General features: G+C 35.7%; 1 protein-coding gene across 5 annotated transcripts in view; it reads left to right on the top strand.

Moving 5' to 3' along the window:
* OSBPL3 (oxysterol binding protein like 3) overlaps window positions 1-22,351 on the top strand; it is a 101,871-nt gene that overhangs the window by 72,699 nt on the left and 6,821 nt on the right. For 4 of the 5 annotated variants that reach the window (XM_087712796.1, XM_014054348.2, XM_087712797.1 and 1 more), the window contains 5 exons: window positions 6,131-6,238; window positions 11,820-11,954; window positions 12,436-12,529; window positions 13,835-14,085; window positions 17,567-17,704. In XM_087712796.1, the coding sequence (XP_087568922.1) occupies window positions 6,131-6,238; window positions 11,820-11,954; window positions 12,436-12,529; window positions 13,835-14,085; window positions 17,567-17,704 (726 nt within the window). The remainder of the gene's footprint in view (window positions 1-6,130; window positions 6,239-11,819; window positions 11,955-12,435; window positions 12,530-13,834; window positions 14,086-17,566; window positions 17,705-22,351) is intronic. The other variant, XM_014054350.2, reaches the window with a different exon arrangement.

The following is a 22,351-nucleotide window of genomic DNA, read 5'->3' as shown; positions in this document are numbered from 1 at the left end:
AGGGCTTATATTTTTGCCCACCTGAAAAATATGTCATGGCCTTATTTTCAGGATAGGTCATATTTTCAGGGAGACATGATATGATAAACAAATTTCAAGAGGTCAGCTTGCGGCGGAACCCTTATGTGGTGACTTATCTGAGTACCAAGCAAGATAAAATTGATTTTGGACAACTTGCTACTTAGATTGTTGATGATTAATGATTGGAACCACCAGCAATCAATTTTGAAAGGGGGGAAATGTATCAGTTGTTCTCCTATTGTAAAGCAAATGGTTCATATTTGAGACTGAAACTGGAAGGAAATTGCGAAATGATGAATTGTACAGTCTTCCCCAAATATAGTTCCAAGATTGGAAGCATGGTGCAGAATGGAGTAGTGGAATAAATCATAACACTTGAAGTTGCAGTGCTTCCCACATTCAAAGATACTTTTAAAGGGATAAAGGCTGTTGGTGAAGCTGTAATGCAATATATCATTAGTTATTTTAGAATGTATACTATATAAGAGTATTATGAAAAATGCTATTTTCCCTCTTCATTTTGAAGCAAGGCTCTATTTTCATCTGTCTGGAATTCCTTATTTTTCCCCATTCTTCCATATCCATAAGCAAAGTCTGCCACATATTATTGTAAGATCAGGTTATGTTAATAATTTTAGAAGATTATTTATGTGTGAAAATAAAAAGCAATATTTAAACTGCACATCAATAGCTTTGATGCTAAGATGTAAACAACTGTAGAATGTTTGAAGCATATGCACAGAATGTTCTATATATTAATAATTACAGTATCCTTCCTATTCATTTAGCTCTTAAATATTTTACAGCCTTCAGCTCGTATTTACTATACACTCTAAAGAACAATAATATTGTATTCTGCCTAAATTAGAGAATAAAAAAATAGGCTGGAGCTAAAATATTCTAATAATTTATTCAGCTCTGGTAGGTGCACTCCTTTCATTTGCCCTTATTTCCCTTAACTTCTTCCTTGCCTCAGAAAACTGATTGTAGAAGGGTTTTTTTTCCAAGAGACTTTTCTTATCAGATTGCTTCTTAGACCTAATTTACTACAGATCAGAAATTAGAAATATAATTTGAAGAAATTTGCTATTCCAGCTTAAGCTCTGGAAGTAGAATTTATATTGTTTCATGATGCATTGCTGTTTTATGGATTTGTGAGGCAGTGGTTCATATACCACAGTACAGTTGAATTTTGTTTTTTTGTTTTGCATTGCATTGCAGAATGCACAATAGTTTTATTAGTTGGTGATGCAAATCACCAAACAATTGCCCAAAGTTTGGCAGGCATTTTGATATATTAAAGTTAAGCAGCTCAGGATATCCTAAAGAATTAGCTAAGAAACTGTAGATAGGAATAACCCTGCTAATTCTTTCTTGGAATCAAATGTACCTCATACATGGTTATGAAATGTGGACATTTTTCCTAGATTGGACAGAAACAAAGGAGGCACAATATCTAGTTATAACGCAAGTATGGATTGACCAAAAATGTTTTTAAGTTTCTGAAGAAAAAGAAAATAGAATAAAAATAATTTATATTATAAAGTAGAGCATAAAGTAGAGATGTGCCTAATTTTCACAAAAGTTAGGAAATGAGGTACATGGATTTCTTTTCGGAATTCACTCCATTTACTCCTATGATTTCATGTCGCATTTTTAAGGTGTCTATCAATGGTACGTTATGACATTTTAATAATATTATTTATATGATTGAAGTTTAGTTAAAAGGGGTAAAACATGGTACATATCGATCCAAGCTAATGAAATAGTACAAGCCACATGTAGTCCATTGGTGCAGTTTCATTGCTCTAATAGATAAAGGAAGAATAAATATTCAAAATAAAAAAAATGAAAATACTCTTATTTCAAACCTTATAGAAACTGGCATTTGGAACTAAACAAATTTATATTTTGTTGTTTAATAAATATCCGTGAGTGTGCACGCGTGTGTGTATCAGTGTCAAGCAACAATCCAGGTTGTAAATGTCTCGTGCTTATAAATCATGACATTTTAAATATTGATACATCTGGATACTGGATTTATAGCTATACAATATGGCACTTAAGATAGCTAGTCCTTATTTTCTTTAACATCCACTCAAATCCTAAAGGTATAACATGCTTTCAGTCCATTCAGTTAATGAATAAACTGATTCTCCATGTGTCTATGGAGATTCTCAGTCAACCAGGTTATGGTTGTCCCAAAGGTGCTTTTTCAAGAGGCAAAACCAGAAAGTCCAGTTGCCTCATGAAAAAACACCTTTGAGATTATTTTCCATATATTATAGGCATATAAACACCAGTAAGATTAAAATAATATAAGGAATTTCCATGATAATTTGTTCAGATACATTTTCAAAGTGAGAAGGAAATAAGAGGGTTGCCACTTCCTCAGATCTCAAAGCATCATTGAAATAGCCAAGTCTCAACGGTTTTGTTAGAGGCCAGGAGAGTAGGAATATGTCTGCTGTCAGGGGAATGTTATTTGAGAAAAGGAGATAGCATTGGAGAAGGCTGGACTAAGATTCCCCCAAATTAAAATATGTGAGGGATAGAATAAGAGTAGGGTCTCTCCTGCAGCTCTTAATTGATGGACAAAAGTTGCTGGAGTAGGCAGTCTATAGATACCCAGGTATCTACAGGAATCATGAAGACTTTCAAAAGTGATATCCACAGTAACACTTCGAATTGCACCCAGAAATATACTGTTTACCAGTTCAGAGATATCACATGGGCAAATCAACTGGAGCCAAAACTGCTTGAGCTGCTATATTAATCACTAGCTTTAATTTCCAAATTGTACCTAAAAATTGGAACTATATATGGTGTATTACAATAATCCAAAATGGGGGAAAGCGGGCACTAAGGTATGAATAATAGTGCAGAAAACCTCCCAACCCAGAAAAGTGTATAATTGGCAAATAAAATGGAGATGTGCAACAATTCTCCCTGACACAATTGCTACCTGCTCTTTTAGAAGTACTGAGAGTCTAAGTGGGCCCTAGATAACACATCAAATTTGCATAGGGAGACACCACTCCATTATAGAGTGAAAAATGAATAACACTGAAGTCAGAGAAGCTTCACACTCAAAGTTGCAGTCTTTGTTTATTGAGATTGAGAGTCTTCTTCCCTATCAACATTCAGCTTCTGGGCATCAACACAGATTCTCATCCACTTTTGATGTTCAACCTAGAGTTGATACATGCCACTATGCCAGCAGGTGATCGCCCATGTGCTTTATATAGATGTCACATAGGACAGGTGAAAATCTCAACATTTGAGACATACCAAACTGAGCATCCTAATTCTTGACATTTTGCACCTCATAACCATCAGTTGGAACTGCTCACTCATGATCTCATACTGTGCCCTGACTGGAAAGGGTACAGATCATTTGTTTCCTCCAGAGCCTTTTTCAAGGTACAGCTACAGAGTATAAGTAATTTGCTTTCTCTGCAGCACCCACTTTCTTAATGACTCCCGCCCTCCAAAAGAAAAAAAAACAGTTGGAAACCAGTCAGTACTTAGCTAAATTTGCCAGGTTGAGCAATGACTTTTTCAGAAAGGGGGGCACTCTCTTTCCTGGAGGATTTCACTAATCAATAAGAAAATGAATCCAGGCTACACATGCAAAGTTGATATCATGGAGAACTTGGTCCATTTTCTCAGGATCCGTAGCTCTGAACTGTCCCAGATAACTTTCAGAGAAATAGCTTGTTACCTCTCTAGAACTGTTATGCTCGTATCAAAGGCTGAATGAATTTGAATGATTTTATCTTCCACACAACTCACAAATTCTTCACATTTTAAAAATAAATGTTGTTCCAGCCTAGCCTTCTCTAATACTAATAATTCTGAGGTGAATAGATCTCTCTGAATATAAAGTAGATTTCTAAGTTCCAACCTGGTATTCAAAGGTTGCTCCTGATTTTAGTTGGTTTTTTTTTTTGGGGGGGGGGGGTAATAAGTATGTGTTATAAATTCATTCATAATTTATCTGATATCCTTTTAAAATTTCCAAGTCGGAGGCTACCACTTCCTCATATGAAAATAAATTTATTAGTTTAACAAAGTAATATATGAAATTTACTTTTCCCACTATTCGGCATTATTAATAGGCTGTGTTTTATATAATTATTATTGATGGAGAAAACGTGACCCTCAAATAGAGTGGATATATTTGGATATTGGCAATGGAAATACTTTCAGAGTACCTACATCAATTTAGGTCCTTTATTTATTTATATATTATCCGCTGTCAGGATTAAATTTGAAACTCCAAGGTGGCGCAGTGGTTAAATGCAGCACTGCAGGCTACTTCAGCTGACTGCAGTTCTGCAGTTCGGCTGTTCAAATCTCACCGGCTCAGGGTTGACCCAGCCTTTCATCCTTCCGAGGACCCAGATTGTTGTTGGGGGCAATATGCTGACTCTGTAAACCGCTTAGAGAGGGCTGAAAGCCCTATGAAATGGTCTATAAGTCTAACTGCTATTGCTATTGTATTTTCTTCATTTTCTTATTTAATAGTTATATCAATTTATACAGTAGTAATTCTGGCTGGCAAATAAGTTTTAAATAAAAAAACAGAAACAAATGATAGACAACAATATATCTATCCATTTACCTACCTATAATGCTACATTTGATATATGCATTGACAGTGACATTCTGAATAATTAAAACTTTCCAAAACTGTATTCATGGTACTTGCTATTTAATGCATTGAAGCTTATTCCCAGATAAATGGATATAACATTGCAGCATCATTTCTTTTGACATGAAAGATAATTAACAAATTCCCAAGTAGTTACTCATAGTTGTCTTAAAAATTGTGTTCTGCTTGAAGAAATCATGCAACACCCACTTGGTGAGGAGTCTTGTTTGATCTTGTCCTGGTTAGTCATATAGAGATTAATGTGAGTTATTTCCAAATGGGTGTGCATTTCCTGTCTTTTGCTTATGTTGTAGTTAAGTGGGTTGTGCACCACACTGCTGCTACTATTGCACAGAAGCAAGTTTGGTTTGCATGTGTTGAACCTTCTTTCTTGAATCAACTAGTGGTTTCCATAATCTTTGCCTAATAGAAGAGAAAAGTCATCTTGTGGTGGCATTTTCATCTAGCAGTGATTATTTTCTAACATAAGTCAAAGTCAGAAGAATGTTTGCTGTCTTTGGAGGGAAGAGAAATGGATATTCACACCTAGTTGGTGTTGATGGCAGTATTCATTAAATGGAATGGGGAGGCATTTGGAAGATAATTAGCACATATACTTCCTAACTTATTAGTCATACTTTTTCTAAAAATTATATTTTCAGAATATAGCACAAAATAATAATAATCCAAGGATCTGTCAGGAATGTAAGAAGCCTGCCATATACTTTAAAAAAATGGAAGAATCAGTTATCCATAAATCTTGAATAATCTTATTTAAAACCATATTTGCTTTCATCTACCACCTATGTTTTCTTGAAAACCCTTAACTTTCAAGTGCATGTGTAATGTAATGTAATGTATAATGTCAGTTGTATGTTTTTCATTACAATCAGATTTAGAAAACAAGGATGGTAGAACCTCAAAACCTTTTCCTTCATCTATTCATTAAAAAGTAACTCATCTCTGACTTCTGACTATATATATATATTTAAAAAACGTTTATATTAATACTTTGATTAATTTGGTATCATGTTAGAGAAATATTAAGCCTTTCATCACTAGATGCTGTGGTCCTGTACTAAATCATTATTTCCCAATAAGCTGGCAGTGTAATATGCTACAGATTTAATACCATCTTCACTTCTCAAGTGACAGCAGTTCCTACTACTTGAAAATTTACTATCTTGGAGACTCTATAGCACAAGTTCATCCCAGAGTTAACCCCATCTTTGCTTTCTGAGCTGTTGGTTTGTAAAAGTTGCTTTTCAGTTGCTATACAGCTCTTACCATTTAAATATTACCCTTTCATCTAGAGGGGAAAAAGGAAAAATTATTTGGCCTCAAATACTCTTAGCATTCCATTTTCTCTCTTTGTTTTTTAAAACCAGAGAGACAACTATATGTAATTAGCTGAGATACTATGTACTTTATTTTTTCTCTTAAATGTTCCAGGCCATAGCACAAAACACAGATCTTAAAGAACGGTTATGCAGAATACATGCCGAATCTATGCTCCTTGATTCAGCTGCTAATGCAAATTCGAGCCCAGATTTTGTAAAGGTGGGTATAGATTTCCTGTCTTTTTGCAAAGCTCCTTGTTGCACCTCTCCTCCATTTAGTTGGTCATTGTCTTGCCCTAGTGAAACTTCTCATCACATAGTATGGCCACCCAAACAATGACATCAGCTTTTGCCATTCTTTGTAGTGTTGCTAAAGAGTTTGTATATTCTATGTTTTAGTTTTTTATATATCAAATTCTTCTATACAATTTTTGCACTTCAAATAATTGTCAGAAACTAATTTGCCTTTGTAAACATAACCTTTTAACTCAGTTTGGGAGAAAATAACACTGTGGAAAACCCATCAAGATAAGGATTATTGTACACCAGTCCACTCAGATTGATAAAGGGGCTTTTGGCACATGGGGGGTGGTGGTAAAAAAAGTTGAACTTCAAAATGTTCTTATCAATTGACTAGTTTCCCTTTTCTTGCTGAATATGTTTCTGCCACTAATAACATTACCTAGAAACAGGATGGAAATTAATACAGATTCATATAGATATAATAAGTCAACCAAACCTTATTTAAGTAGGTGCCCTCCAAATATATTGGGACTAAGCCATAGGTTTGGAAGAACATCACCTTAGGGAAGGCTGAGATAGAATAACTTTGTAACAATGGAGTAAGTGAGATTAAATGACTTTTTAAGACAAACAAAAATGAATTTAATTTGATCATGACAAATAGATAATATAGGTGAGTTCCAGTCATATATTTTATGCTGTGAGAATATGCTGTGATTTGAACTGAACAATTGGAGAGGTTAAATGTTAGTGGATCATAGTTTATATTCCTTTTTTATGAGATATCTCAAGGCATTTGCCACTGTGTGCAATGGAATTTCTCCTACTATTTCATAAAGGCTATTGCTGTAATCAGAAACCAAGGACTTTTTTTGACATTGGTGCCTTTTTAATGCTTATGGTGCTGTACAGAACACTTGCAGTTCATTTGCTGTAAGCTAGGCACACACTTCAGTTTTCCTCATTTATATTATACTGTTTTGTTTCTTTGGACATTCCATTTTGTTTACATTAAAAGATAATCGCACGTTTGTGTTTGCTGTTATGTATATTGGGGAATAAACTGCATCCAGAACTCTGTTTTCACCTTGGGTGGTAATTTAGAAGTGGGAAACTTTTGGGGCTTCGTTCTTTTCTTAGGCTAAGGGATCTGCAGGAAACAAGGTAGTCAGTTATAATGTTAGAATGGGCAAGGAAGCAATTTCATTTGTTTGAGGGAATGCTATTGCTTTTAAGCTTTGAAGAGTCTAAGGCAGGGGTGTCAAACTCAAAGCCTGCGGTGGGATCTGGCCTGTAGGGCTACTCTGGAAACAGTGAAGGTCCAGCCTGGGTGCCTCTGCCAGTGAAGACAGAGCTCAGAAGGGCTCCGTTTTCGCTGGCAGAGGGCTGCAGAAGTCCATCACGACTGAAAACAGAGCTCAGGAGCCCCCCCCCCCATCTCCATTTTCAGTGGCAGAGGTTTACTGGATACCATTGTAGCCAAAAATGGAGCATGAAAGCCCATTTTTTCTGGCAAGGTGCTCGAGCCACAGGCACCACCAACATGACTGAGGTCAAGGTGGCCACTCCTACCCTGGCCACGCCCATCTCTGAAACACAAGGTCAGACACAACCCTGGTGCGGATCTCAATTATATCGAGTTTGACACTCTTGATCTAAGGCGTGTTGCTTATCCTGATCAAATTCAGAATGCCAATCCTGCTTTTAAATGGTGGAGCATACACTCTCTCTGCACAAATAGGGTGGCTAGAAATGTTTTCCTTAAGAAAAGGAAATGCACCACTAAAAAGTACAACAGAGGGCACAAATTTGCATATGGTGATTTATATTTGCAAATCCAGACTTAGAAATCATGATTAATTCTTTCTAGTATATCAACATACTGGGAAAAATGATGAATCTGTGAGAGGTGTGCTTACCCACTCAGCTGGGTGGATGCTATTGTTGAGGGCAGTGTCAAGGTTCATACTATTTCCTTCGCATTTTATTTACTTACAAAGTTTACTGTAATTATTCATAAGCGGTTGTGAAATGGGAAAGGCAAGACACGTCCTTTTTTTAAAAGATCTGTGTGAGAGAACAATCTCTGACTATTTCATATCCACATATGCTAATTATCTGTTGTTTTTATTTTAAAAAACTGGGATTGTTAGGTTGGTTCTGTTAACATTTTCCTTTTCATTAAATATCTTAATAAATTATTTAATTCCCCAATCCTCCCTCCCTCCCTCCCTCCCTCCCTCCCTCCCTCTCTCTCTCTCTCTCTCTCTCTCTCTGTAGACTTTTAGGCAATTCCAATCTACTGACTTCTCAAATACATAATTTAGGATTAAAGGCAGATATTAAAAGTTTAAAATTAAAACCATACAGTACATCTTAATATAATAATCTTACTGATATCTTCTAAGAATTCATAATTACAAATACATAGTCTAATAAGCAATGGAGATAAGTATGGAGTTAATTTCATTTTATGGGTTAATCCAATTTTCCAGTTGCCTGTGAGTGCTGATTTTATCTCTCCTTTTCTGTGAGAGAGAAAAAAAAGTAAGAGTTTAGAAATTGCTAAACCCAAACTTTACACTTTGGTAACATCTTTTCTGTTTTGCCATTATTTTGATCCATTTGGATATATTATTGATACTGAATTTAATGAATTAGTGAATTTAATAATAATAATAATAATAATAATAATAATAATAGTAACTATATTGAAATTATAAAAAGATATTACTTTTGCAAAGTAACAAAGTCATGGAGAGAAGTGTTCCTAATGGATTTCATATAAACCAATATCTTCACAGCAACTGATATGTATATTAATCAAATCCTGAATATGAAACAAATTATCAGAAAAAAAGGAGCATAATTGACAGGCTTCATAGGACACATTAAATTAACTAATTATGCTTTTCTCTTTGATCCAAAAGTCAGCAAAATATATTTTGTCCAACAAATTCCTAAGGAATCTTTAACTGGAAAGATAAGTATCTACAAAAAAAATAATCACAGACATTTTCATGACAGGAAAAGGGGCCCACCTGCAAATATTCTTTATTCTCCTCTACTTAGTTTCCTTGAATGTCAGCTGTTTCTGCTGGGGGGATTTGGGGTTGGGGGTAGGTATCAGAAAGCTAAGACCCACAAACTGCATACCTTGCTTTTGTGATCACAGAAGCCTTCAACATCGTGCTCCCAAAATTTGAAACATATCAAATAAAAGCTGCATGTTTATGAAAAAGATAAATTCACTTATGTTTACAAAAAGAACTAGGGTGGGGGGAATGTGGTGGCAATTTCATTCCTGTTCCTTTTGGTGACAATCTTTTACTGCACTGAAACCTTGGGTCATTCAGAAAATGTAGAAATTAATAAAGATGTGCTGTTTTACACAAAAAAATTAACATTATTTAACTGGACATATGAAGTCACAAATCAAATGAGAAATGTCTTTAGGCTTCCCTGTGTCGATAACTATATTAATTTAAGTATTATGAGAAACTATTTTGTGAGGAAAAATCAGATAGAAATAACTTAACACCTGCCTCACTATTTTTTCTTGCTGAACCCAAATTCTTCACGATCTTGATCTCAAGGGATAAATATTATAGCAATGGCATTATAAGGCAATATAAAGATTGAGATGAAAGGACAGAAAATAACTGCTCATTATATTCAGCATTTCTATTTGATTGTGTCAGTTTCTTTACTGCCCCTGTCCTTTTATATATGTTAGTTTCTTACAATGCACTGTACTTCACAATTCTGTTTTGTTTTGCTGTTAATTTGCTAAGATGGGCTTTTTGACTTGCCATCTGACCAGGATTTTGACACCTTTGCCTTAACTTGCAGTGATGTCCCATTTTCTGTGAAAATATATAACTAGTGTTAGTTTCTTTAAAAAGCTTAGAATGATTTCTACAAGCAAGTAAAATACCCATCTATCTTTTCTGACTCAAACAATGGAAGACTCTAGCTTTGCAAATCTGCTCTCTGTGCATCATTATCCAGCTCACATCAGCTTTCCCTTTTCCCTTTGGAGTATCACTTTGAAACTAAATGTTTGTCCACCCTTCCATCCTGGTGGGCAAATCTACATCATTCCTATGCTATATATAGGAAAAAACACCATTGTATTTAAGAAAATAGTATTTTAGTAGAAACATAGTGTCAGCCTCTGTTTTGCTTGCTATCAGCTGCCATAGGAACGGGGTGGGGGCATGGTATTGGGGACCGGAATTATATTGTACTGGAGGAGTCTTGTTCTCACCATCTTCTGCACATGCTGGTGGCTGATGTTTGGACTTAGTCAAAGTCAACCGTTTCACATACCAACTTGATGAGTGTTTGAAGATGCACCCCACATGACACCTTAGGGAGTTGCAGATTGGACACTGGGTTGGGGAATTGGGGGTAGGGTGCTGGGTAAATGTTATGTATATGTTCCCGCCTTTCTGGCTCAGATCTTTCTTTCCTTTTAGCTGCATTCATTTCATATCTAGTAAAAGTACTTTATCTCTAGTAAAACGGAGTTGAGGTTTTTCCTTCTTGGATATTAAAGGAAGCATATCTGACACATAGGGAGCTTCTGCAATTACATACATGCTTAGCTGACACAGTCAGCTTCACAGTGATCTCTATATTAAAATCAGCATGTTTATTGAAGGACTGTGTAATCTGTAACTAACTAGTATCATTTCGTGGATGGGGGGGGATGCTTAGTTAAGGAGCTCTTGACTTCCACCCTGAAGTTCAGCTTTGCCACTAGAAGTTGAGGTATTTAAGAAAAATGTTACACATATAAAATTCTTATGGTTCCATGTTTTCCTTCCTAAAGTAATTTGTGTAGGCATCCTTCAAAAAGCCTGATCAAGCAGGCCTTTATACAGGTAGTCCTTGACTTAACAACCATTTGTTTAATGAACTTTCAAAGTTGAAACAACATTTTAAAAAAGTGAATTACGACCATTTTTCAGTTTTATAGCACTTACAACATCCTCATGGTCATGAGATTAAAATTCAGATGTATGGCAGCTGGTTCATATTTATAACATTACAGTGTCCTGGGATCATGTGATCACTTTTTGCAACTTTCTGACAAGTAAAGTCAATGGGAAAGCCAGATTCACTTAACAATTGTGCTACTAACAGTTCAGTGATTCACTTAACAAGTGTGGCCAGAAATGGGACAAAACTCACTTAACAACTAACTGTCTTGTTTAGGAGCAAAAAAATTTGAACTCATTTGTGGTCCCAAGTCAAGGGCTATCTGTATAGCCACATGTACTTAAAGAATATATGTTCTCTGCTGTAGTGCCTGACCTCCGGGACAGTATATCCCAGAAGGCCCAATATGTTGTTCCAAATAGTATAGAAAGCCAGCTGTGGGCAGACTGTGATATGAACTCTTGTAAAACTTTGTATTCTGTTTGATATGGTTTTCTGTTTCTCTTTTTCATCTGTGTAAAGAGCCCAGAATCAGTTGTAGTCAGACATTCTTTTAAATGTATTTTAATAATAAATAAACTATTGATCATGACTGTTTTTATTTTTTGCAGGAAAGTTCTGAACATCAAAATAGGAGTTTGGTTCACCAAATATCCAATGAAAGCAGACTATCAATAACAGATTCACTCACTGAATTTTTTGATGCACAGGAAGTTCTACTGTCTGCCAGTTCTTCAGAAAATGAGGTCTGGAAAGTATTTCAGAAACATTGGATTGGTTTCAAAATCATGTAACCTTTATTATCTTAACAATCTCAGTGGCAACACTATGCACATTACTTCAGCACACAAAACTTACTTACTGATACTTTCTAAAGTATTTTAAGAGAATAGGGGGGTGAAGGAATGAATACAAGATGTACTACTTATGTGAAGATATTCCTATGCTTTTCTTAGGAAGAAATATTTAATTAACTCAAATTTATTTCCATTTGGCACTGGCTATGTAGCAAGGTTTTCCATAATGTGGAAATTATATTCAAGCTTACTTTAGTCTTGTCCTTTCCAGAGGCTAACAGTTGCTTATAGAGGAATTTTATTGTTGCAATATCCATTTCAAACTTGATTGATGTATTTTTATTTCCTTTGCATAAATGTAGCAGTATGTGAAAAGAGATTTTTTTTCTGATTCATTATCAGAATAAAAGAATGTTTCCTTCCTCCCCAGGTATCTGATGATGATTCATATGCCAGTGATATAAGTGATAATATTTCCGAAGACAACCTAAGTAACGACATAGAGAATGAAAGGCAAACACTTGGTAGGCGTCTTTATTTATTTCTGGTCTCTAATTTGTTTTTTAATTTTGAACTACCAATAATTAATTACCTAGAAATATGCAGATTAAATTCAGGATTCCATTTTAAACAATTGCTTTCTGCAGTTCTGATACTATGTGCAGTCATATCCAAAGAAGAAATAACTCACATTTTAACGTGTAGCTTTCCGTTTTTCTCTTCCATCTCTGATTATGTCTTTCTCTCTTACACACCCTTCTCCTATGTTGCATCTTGTATAATGCATGACTTGGGAGAGACCTGTGCAGTTTTACCAATCCAAGTCATTCTCAACATCTTGCAGTGTGTAAATAACCAAGTTGTGGCAAAAGATTTTAAAAAGGGATTTTACTGAGCCTATTCTCTCAAATGATGTCCAACTGCATAGGAAAGGCGTGATACTAAAGTTTATGTGCAGTAGCCCCCACCCACCACTTTTGCTATCTATAATCCTTTTCCTTCTAGCAAAGATCTCTGCCTACTGGGGTGCTCTTATTTTTTTATGAAATGTAGAAATAAGGAAATGCTCCAAAATGATTAAAAAAACGAGCCTTAAAATGAGCAAGCTTTACTTAGTATCTTTGAAAATCCTTATTCTATAGGAATCCTCATTCTGTAAGAATGGCAAGTGGTGATATTCTACTTTATTATTAATGGCCCATGTTTTGTGATTTCAGTCTGGGAATCTGAAATCTAATTAAAACAAAATGTGTTAAGTTATATAAAATGCAGATTTGGCAAATTTTAGCAAGCATAATTATAGTGATAGAGGTAAAGTTTATCTTGCTTTTTTATACTTCTTTCTCTTTAAACTCACTCTAGCATTGTCAATATGGAGGGAATAGAAAAAGTTCATTTATGTAAATAAGATCTTTTTAAACAAATAGTTGTAAAATGAGTGGGAGGGGTATGCATGGATGGGATGGTTACATATATAGATAGCTATGTGAATGAGTAAGCTAATTTTTATATGTATTAGAAATGTAGTTTTGGTTTTGCTCACCAATTGCATGAACCCGGAAGAGAATGAAAGTGACTGACTGAAACGGATTCTATCTCTGAATGAAATAGTTGATTTTGGAAGCCAGGAAGTCCAGAGTTATTACATTTTAGGTTGTCCTTAATCAAAACTCTATGATTCAGCACAATTTGCTTCTCAAAGCTATATTTAACTATCTTCTATTCTGAGAAGTTTGGAACCGATATAATATGTAAAAACAATGTTAACCAAACAGTGAATTCCAAAAAATGTTAAATTGCCAAACTTATACCTAACATCTGTTTTCAAGATTGTGCCCCAGACGGTATTGTGGAATGCTATACAAGGCGGAGGACACGTCTACCAGCCCCATGCCCCAATACAAGTAATATCAGCCTCTGGAACATTCTACGGAATAATATAGGAAAAGATCTCTCCAAGGTGTCAATGCCTGTTGGGCTGAATGAACCTTTGAACACTTTGCAGAAGCTTTGTGAGGAACTGGAATATAGTGAATTGCTAGATAAGGCAGCATTCACACCTAATCCTTTTGAAAGGATGGTAAGGAGAAATATGCTATACTGAAAATGAGAAAATTATTTACTTACTTTGTATTATATTACATTATACATTATATTACAGCTTTACTTATTAGTTTACTGGCCACCAATCTTATATAACATACTCTTGGGCAGTTCACAATAGCATACAGAACAGTAATACAAAGAACAATAAAACCATTTCAAACAACCAAGGTGTCTTAATATTCCTAATCCAAATACACTTGTTCTGGGCTCAAAGGAGCAAGACCCAGGTCAGCTTCAGGAAAGTGAGGGAAAACCAATATGCATATTTCTACTCAACTTTTAAATAATCTTAACAGTCAACTTGGCTATTGAAATCAAACTTAGCTGTATGCATGGATTTCAGATTCAAATAGAAATACAAATTCAAAATGGATCTTGACTGACTTATACAATACAATAGCAGAGTTGGAAGGGACCTTGGAAGTCTTCTAGTCCAACCCCCTGCCTAGGCAGGAATAGACAAATGGCTATCCAACATCTTCTTAAAGACTTCCAGTGTTGGGGCATTCAGAATTCCATAAGCAAGCTGTTCCACTGATTAATTGTTCTAACTGTCAGGAAATTTCTCCTCAGTTCTAAGTTGCTTCTCTCCTTGATTAGTTTCCACCCATTGCTTCTTGTTCTACCCTCAGGTGCCTTGGCGAGTAGTTTGACTCCCTTTTCTTTGTGGCAACCCCTGAGATATTGGAACACTGCTATCATGTCTCTCCTGGTCCTTCTTTTCATTACACCAGACAAACCCAGTTCCTGCAACCATTCTTCATATGTTTTAGTCTCCAGTCCCCTAATCATCTTTGTGGCTCTTCTCTGCACTCTTTCTAGAGTCTCCACATCTTTTCTACATGACCAAAACTGAATGCGGTATTCCAAGTGTGGCCTTACCAAGGCATTATAAAGTGGTATTAATACTTCACGTGATCTTGATTCTATCCCTCTGTTTATGCAGCCTAGAACTGTGTTGGCTTTTTTGGCAGCTGCTGCACACTGCTTGCTCATATTTAAATGGTTGTCCACTAGGACTCTAATATCTCTTTCACAGTTACTATTGTTGAGCAAGGTACCATCTATACTGTACCTGTGCATTTCGGGTTTTTTGCCTAAATGTAGAACCTTACTCTTTTCACCATTGGATTTCATTTTTTTAGATAGTGCCCAATGTTCAGGTTTGTCAAGATCCTTCTGTATCTTTAGCCTATCTTCTGGAGTGTTGGCTATTCCTGCCAGCTTGGTGTCATCTGCAAATTTGATGAGTTCCCCATTTATTCCCTCATCCAAATCATTGATGAAGATGTTGAAAAGTACTGGGCCCAAAACAGAGCCTTGGGGTACTCCATTGCATACTTCCCTTCATGAAGATGCAGTTCCATTGAGGACTTACACATTGAGTGCGGTTGGTCAGCCACTTACAAATCCATCTGGTGGTGATGCTGTCAAACCCACATTCTTCTACTTTATCTAGTAGTGTGTTATGGTCTACCTTATCAAATGCCTTACTGAAGTCCAAGTAAACTATAACGACGGCATTCCTCTGGTCCACTAATTTTGTCACTTTGTCAAACAATGCAATAAGATTAGTCTGGCATGATCTGTTTTTGACAAACCCATGTTGGCTTTTGGATATTACTTTGTTTGCTTCTAGGTGTTTGCTAATTCAATGATTGATTATCTTTTCCAGAATCTTTCCTGGTATTGAGGTCAGGCTGATAGGTCTGTAGTATCCTGGATCTGTTTTTTCCCCTTTTTTGAAGATGGGAACCACATCAGCTCTTTTCCAGTCCTCTGGTAGTTTCCCGGTGCTCCAGGATCTCTGAAAGACATAGTTCAGTGGTTCTGAGATCTCGTCTGCCAGTTCCTTCAGAACCCTGGGGTGTAATCCATCCAGTCCTGGTGATTTGAACTCGTCTAGGGTAGACAGGTGCTCACTTACCATTTTCTTCCCTATTTCAACTTGTGTTCCTAAGCAGATTTTTGTGGTGCTGTTTTTGATAGGTTAGACTGTTTTATCCCTTTGTGTAAAGACAGATGCAAAACATGAGTTAAATAGTTCTGCTTTCTCCCTGTTGCTTGTCACCTTCTTGCCACTTTCTCCCAGCAATGGACCTATTGTTTCCTTAACTTTTTTCTTGTTTTTAACATGTTGGAAAAACTTTTTTTGTTATTTTTTACTTTTGTGGCAAGCCTTTCTTCATTGTGAGCCTTAGCTTTCCTCACTTCATCTTTACATGCTCGGGCTATTTGCTGATATTCTGCCTTAGTTATATCCCCCCCCCCTTTCCACTTTTTATACTTATCTTTTTTGTCTTTCAATTTGTCAGAAGAGTTCTTTATGCAGCCATGCTGGTTTCTTTTGGGAGCTGTTATTTTTCTTCTTCATTGGTATTGTGCTAGACTGGGCTTTTGTAATCTCATTTATCAAAATTTCCCAAGCTTCTTGAGTTGTTTTCCCCTTGAGGATTCTCATTCATGGAATCCTTCCCAACCTTTCTACGTTTGTTGAAATTAGCTCTCTTAAAGTCCAAGACTCTAGTTTGACTTTGTTCTACTACTTGTGTTTGCATAATGTTAAATTCCAATACTGCATGGTCACTTGCCCCCAGGGTTCCTGTGGCTTCAACACCTTATATCATTTCCTCTCTATTAGTGAAAATTAAGTACAATATAGTTGATCCCCTTGTTCCCTTCTCTACTTTTTGGGAAACAAAGTTGTCTGCTAGGTTTGTTAGGAACCTGTTGAATCTTCCACTTGGTGCAGAGTTTGTTTCCCAGTTGATGTCAGGGTACTTAAAATCGCCCACTACTATTGTGGTGTGCTTCCTACATACCTTAGTTAGCTGACTAGCAAAAAGTTCATCTACTTTTTCTGCTTGGTTGGGTGGCCTGTAGTATAGACCTATGGCAATGTCATCTCCCCCCCCCCCAATCTTTAATATTGACCCAAATGCATTCAAGATAGTTTTCATCATTGTTGTGCTCTATTTCTGTAGAGAGGTAATTATTTCTTATATATAGTGCAACTCCATCTCCTTTTTTATTTGGTCTATTTCTTATAAATTGAATATATTGAATATACTGACCTTTCCCTATCTCATTATACTGAGATAGCTGAACAATGAAAATAGGGATAGTTGGGGAAACATTATTCCATGAAAGCTGGTTCATATAAAACCTGCCTATAGATTTTTCAGATATGGCTATCAAAATACAGGGAAAATAATGTACTTAGAAAGATTGCAATTATTGCCCCTTCGGCTAGGAAAAGAAATCTTTCATCTATCACTGCTCATAGATGCAATTCATAGAAGGAAGATGTGAAAGCATTACTGCATTCAAGAACACATTAGCTTATAGGAGGTATGAATCTTGATGTCAATGTGAGATCAAAATCTCATTAAAAAATTAAACAACATTAAAAATCTACATATCTTTCCATAATGATCTATTTATTATGTTCTTAGGTTTATGTGGCTGCTTTTGCAGTCTCTGCCTACGCATCTAGCTACTACAGAGCTGGAAGTAAGCCATTCAATCCTGTGCTTGGAGAAACCTATGAATGTATCCGTGAAGATAAGGGTTTCCGATTTTTTTCTGAACAGGTAATGCAATTTTATCATGATAGAGAACTTCATGTTCCTACAACTTAAATTCAGACTTGCAAAGAAGATAACATTGTGTAGTTACACGATAACATAGGCAACATTTTGGCCCTCAAGGTCTTGCCAGTTTATAGTATCTATTGAAAAACCAATGATAATTATATAAAAAATGGAGCATAACGTACGTTTGATTCAGTGGAGATTCTGCAGTTCATGAAATTGTGGTTGGAGGTCAAGAGAGTTATGAAGACAGCAAGAGATAAAGAGAATTTTGAGGAAAGTTATTGGAAGAAGTGAAAATGTTACTGGTTCTGGTTTGTTACATTCTCCATATATAAAGTTTTCTGCTTTTTAGGGCCAAACAAAGAAGCAAAACAAAAAATCAAAGCTATTTTGGGATTTGCTCCTTTCTTCCTTCCCTATTCCAGTTATAGTGAGAACAAAGTTTCTCTAGTTTCTACTACCTTAAAAGTTGTTAGTAGGACACATTCCATATGTAGTTCTTACATGAACTGCATTCCTAATGGGTAATACTATTCCCATTCCATAGCAACCTGCTTATATGTTATATATTTCATATGGGATATGCCCTTCAGGTGTCTTACTATGTAAAGCGATCCAACAGAGACAGGAAAGTGTCCTTTGTGATTTTGAAACCATGTACAGAAGAATTTTGTATTCTAGCAGACTTGCTTTGTATCAACTTAATTGCTTTTTTTTTTCATCTAGAAAGTTTTTTTTTAATTGCTCTTAATTTTTTTTAACATGATGGGGTTGTGTTAGCTGCTGAGTAATTATTTTTAGAAACAAAATTCAGTTCCAGATGTTTGATATTTATTGTTGTTATTCTGAACTGTCCTAGGAAGATTTGTATTGAACATATTGAGTTTTGTTTTTTAAAATGAAGTTTTTTAATTTTTGTTACATATTTTAACTTCTTTTATAAACAAACTGTTGTCTGGGTTTTCTCCTTTTACATCTTCTCTTATGCATAGTTCACTTTACATCATATTTCCTTTTCATATTTGTCATCTTATTTTCTTTCCATATTTTCCAGTTTAACTTTTAATTTTTTTAAAATATATGAACAATATCATTATTTGCCTCTCCAAGTTAATCAAATTTAACATTTCATTTCCATCTATTATTCTGTTTTACTATCAATAACATATATCCTTAAATTTAATTTTATATGGTAAACATTTCATTTAATTAATTAAATTAAATTAATAGTATTGATCTATTTCCCTCACATCATATTAGCTATATACTCGTGATGGCGAATCTATGGCACATGTGCCTGAGGTGGTACACAGAGCTGTGTGGGCACATGTGCAATCACCATTTGCTCTTCTGGTTTAAAAAATGGGCCATTTTTCAGGCTGTTTTCAGGCCATAAAATGGCCCAAAAAACAGCCTGAAAATGGCATGAAAACGGTCCAAAAACAGCCTGAAAACAGCCCAAGAAATGGCCTGAAAACAGCCAAAAATGCCCCAAAATTAGGCATGCGTACAACGGCCAGCTGGTCTTCAGATTTCCGGCACTCCAGTGCATGCACATACACGTGTTCTGGTTTGGACACTTGCCATTACTCCTATATATCATTGGCAATATTTATCGTATTTCATTCTATTCTACTAGTAAATCCTTTTCCTTCTTTGCTCCTTTCATTTTCTCTTAGTCTCTCAGGAACTTCACTTCTCTTATATTCTCTTCTCTCTGTCCATTTGCCTAGCTTTTTCTTGTTTTTGTAATGTCTATATTTTTTCTTCTCAATCTTTTTTCTCCTTTTAGTTCTATTGTTTTAGTAACTTTCCCCAGTCCCCCCCCATCTTTCTCCATTATTCCCACCTTTGCTGTTTAATTTACCCTTTTGGGGAGCCACTTCCCCTTTATCTCCTTTTGATGTGTCACTGTAAATCCCACTACAATTATCTGAATATTTTTCTTTTTCAATCTCTCTTTCTTTTGTAATATCTTCTTCATTTAGTCTCTTTTCTATCTCCTTTTCTCCTCCTCCTTGTTCTAGGTGTTCCCTCTGAGTTTCCACTTTTTCTTTACCATTGAGCATTTCACATGCATTTTTAACATGTCAAGTAATTCATTATACATCCAAAATTCCATAGTGTCTGCTTAGTTAATACTAAATTGTTTAAATTTTTTGTGCTATATCACAAATCCTTCTTGTTATTTCCCACCGCTTCAAAGTATCTTTATCTTGTTACAGTCAGGGTCAGATCTGCAGCTGTACTTTCCTCTGTTTTCTATTGAGTAGTGTAGTATTCTTCTCACCAGTAGATTTCTCCCTCTCCCCAATACGCAATATGCTTTAATCAGCTGGCTGTCAGAAGCTGTCAAAATTCGTACTTAATTCACAAAAAATAGAAAAAGATAGAAAAAGAAAGAAAGGAATTTCTCCCCGAATTCTTTTTATTAGTTTTAATGTTTCCTGATCCAAATTTGGGAATAAAAATCTTCTAGGACTTTCCGTTTAATCTCCACCCTTTCTTTTTTTCCTCCATTAAATCCCCCATCTGCCAGATAGCGCCTAATTTCCTCTCCGGGTTTCTTTTTTAATCCAATTTTAAAGTTTCTTTACTTTGGGTTGATCGCTCTTTCACCCAGATCCAACACTTTGTACCAGCAATGTTCCTGCTCAAATTGCTTGGTCCAGTTGCCCCAACTTTGAAGCAGCCATTTGGCTGCTGCCGCTGTTAGTTTGGACAATTTTATCTCCAATCTTTGTAGGAACTGCCAGTTCCTCTTTGGTCATCGAGATGTTTCTTTTTTTCTCCTGCTCTTCCAGAACAGTTCTGGCCCCAAAGTCCCTGGCAGTGGTTTGTCTGGTTGGGATTTTGTGGAGCCCATCAGACCTCCGCTATTTCCAAACCAATCTCGTCCAGCTTCCAGAGATGTATATTTTGGCATTGATTCCAAAAAAGTGGGAAAATGCAGGAATATGAATGTAATAGTCATCAAGAAGAGGCAGGAGCAGCCTTTAAGTCTCCCCATGGTCCAAAGCACTATCCAGCCTTCATATAGAATTTTAGAAAATGATAAGTTCATTGGAACTTATTGCCAAGTCAGTCTTGGCTGTTTTATGGCATTTTGTAGAATTGTTTAAAGCATTTAATTTCAGTCTATTTGGAGAATGAAGTGCAAAACTGATGCTTTTCTTGGTGCAAGAGGCAATCTACCCTAGTTGTAGGGAAAGTGGGAAAGAAATATTTCAAAGATATTTTACCTTAACTGGCTTAATGTAAGTCTACCTAGGAATGAACTACTGTATTTTCAGTATTATGTGTTTGTACCAGGGATGAAATGCTCCCGGTTCGCTGGAAGTAACAAATGCTGCCGGTAGTAACAAATGCTACGTGTGGCACAGCTGATTGTCACAGCTGATGAACCTTTTTTAAAAACTTTTAAAAACATTTTTCACTACCTATTCGCCCAACTGGTGGTAAAAAAATGCTTTACATTTTTTTTTCTTTTTTAAAGGTTCCAATTATTAGCTTTCTGACAATCGGTTGTGCTGGGGGATCTCACTGTTTTCTTTTTTTCTTTTACTTTTTAAAAGCATTTTTACTATTTATTAGCCTCAACTGTGACTCTGTGAGGTTCCTGCTTGTTGCAGGGGGCATTTAGTGTGAAATCCAGTTGCTTCTGTATTGTGTGGGAGTCAGTTGTGTAGGTTTTGTGTTAATTTTGTGTAAAATGTGATAGTTGGTTTTTGAGCTGTTTGTGACTCTGTGAGATTCCTAGTTGTTGCCAGGGCCATTTTATGTGAAGTCCAGCTGCTTTTACAATGTGTATGAGTCAGTAGTGTGGCTTTTGTGTTGTTTGTGTGTAAAATGTGAAAGTTGATTTTTGAGCTCACCTGGTCACATGACCATGACCACCAAACCATGCCCACCAAACCAGTAGAGAAAATTTTTAGATTTCACTACTGGTTTGTACGCTTGAATAGCATTAAAGTTGCCTTTCTGAAATACATGAAGTATTTTGGTCTTTGAGTCTTTCAGATATGCGGAGCTAATATTTATGTATCTTTGTAGTATTTGCTGGAATTTAAAGTATCTTGATTGTTACAGAAATTAGTGAAATAGAAATTCTATTAAGGATACAATTAATAAAATTAATAAGTGATACAAGAAATAAATATTTATAATATTTATAATTAAATTTAGTAGTTTAATATTCAATGCCTGGATTACATTTCTATAGTCCTACGAAAGTGTTCAAGCTATCATGAGAAAGTTGCATTTGATTTAACAGTTTTTGCACAATGATTGGGATATGTATTGTAGATTGCACATTGACATTTGCACACACACACACACACACACACACACACACACACACACACACACACACACACACACACACACACACACACACACACACACACACATATATATATATATATATATATATATATATATATATATATATATATATATATATAGCATCTTGCAGTTGCTTGTACTTTTTGAAAAGTAAAGCCCATCATCTGAGCATTGGTAATTCAGATTGTGTTTAGGGATTACATAGAAGACAAAACCAGATTTCTGCCAGGGGCAGAATGGCTCCTTACTCTTTGTTCCACATGTGAATGATTCATTCAAGAGATTATGAAAGACCATTTT

This window comes from Thamnophis sirtalis, unplaced genomic scaffold (genome assembly GCF_051295495.1).
Source record: "Thamnophis sirtalis isolate CommonGarterSnake01/CBP01778 unplaced genomic scaffold, rThaSir2_p1.2 scaffold_4, whole genome shotgun sequence".
NCBI classification, from domain to species: Eukaryota; Metazoa; Chordata; class Lepidosauria; order Squamata; family Natricidae; genus Thamnophis; species Thamnophis sirtalis.
Note: the sequence above shows the minus strand (reverse complement) of the source record. Positions and strands in the feature narration are given on the sequence as shown.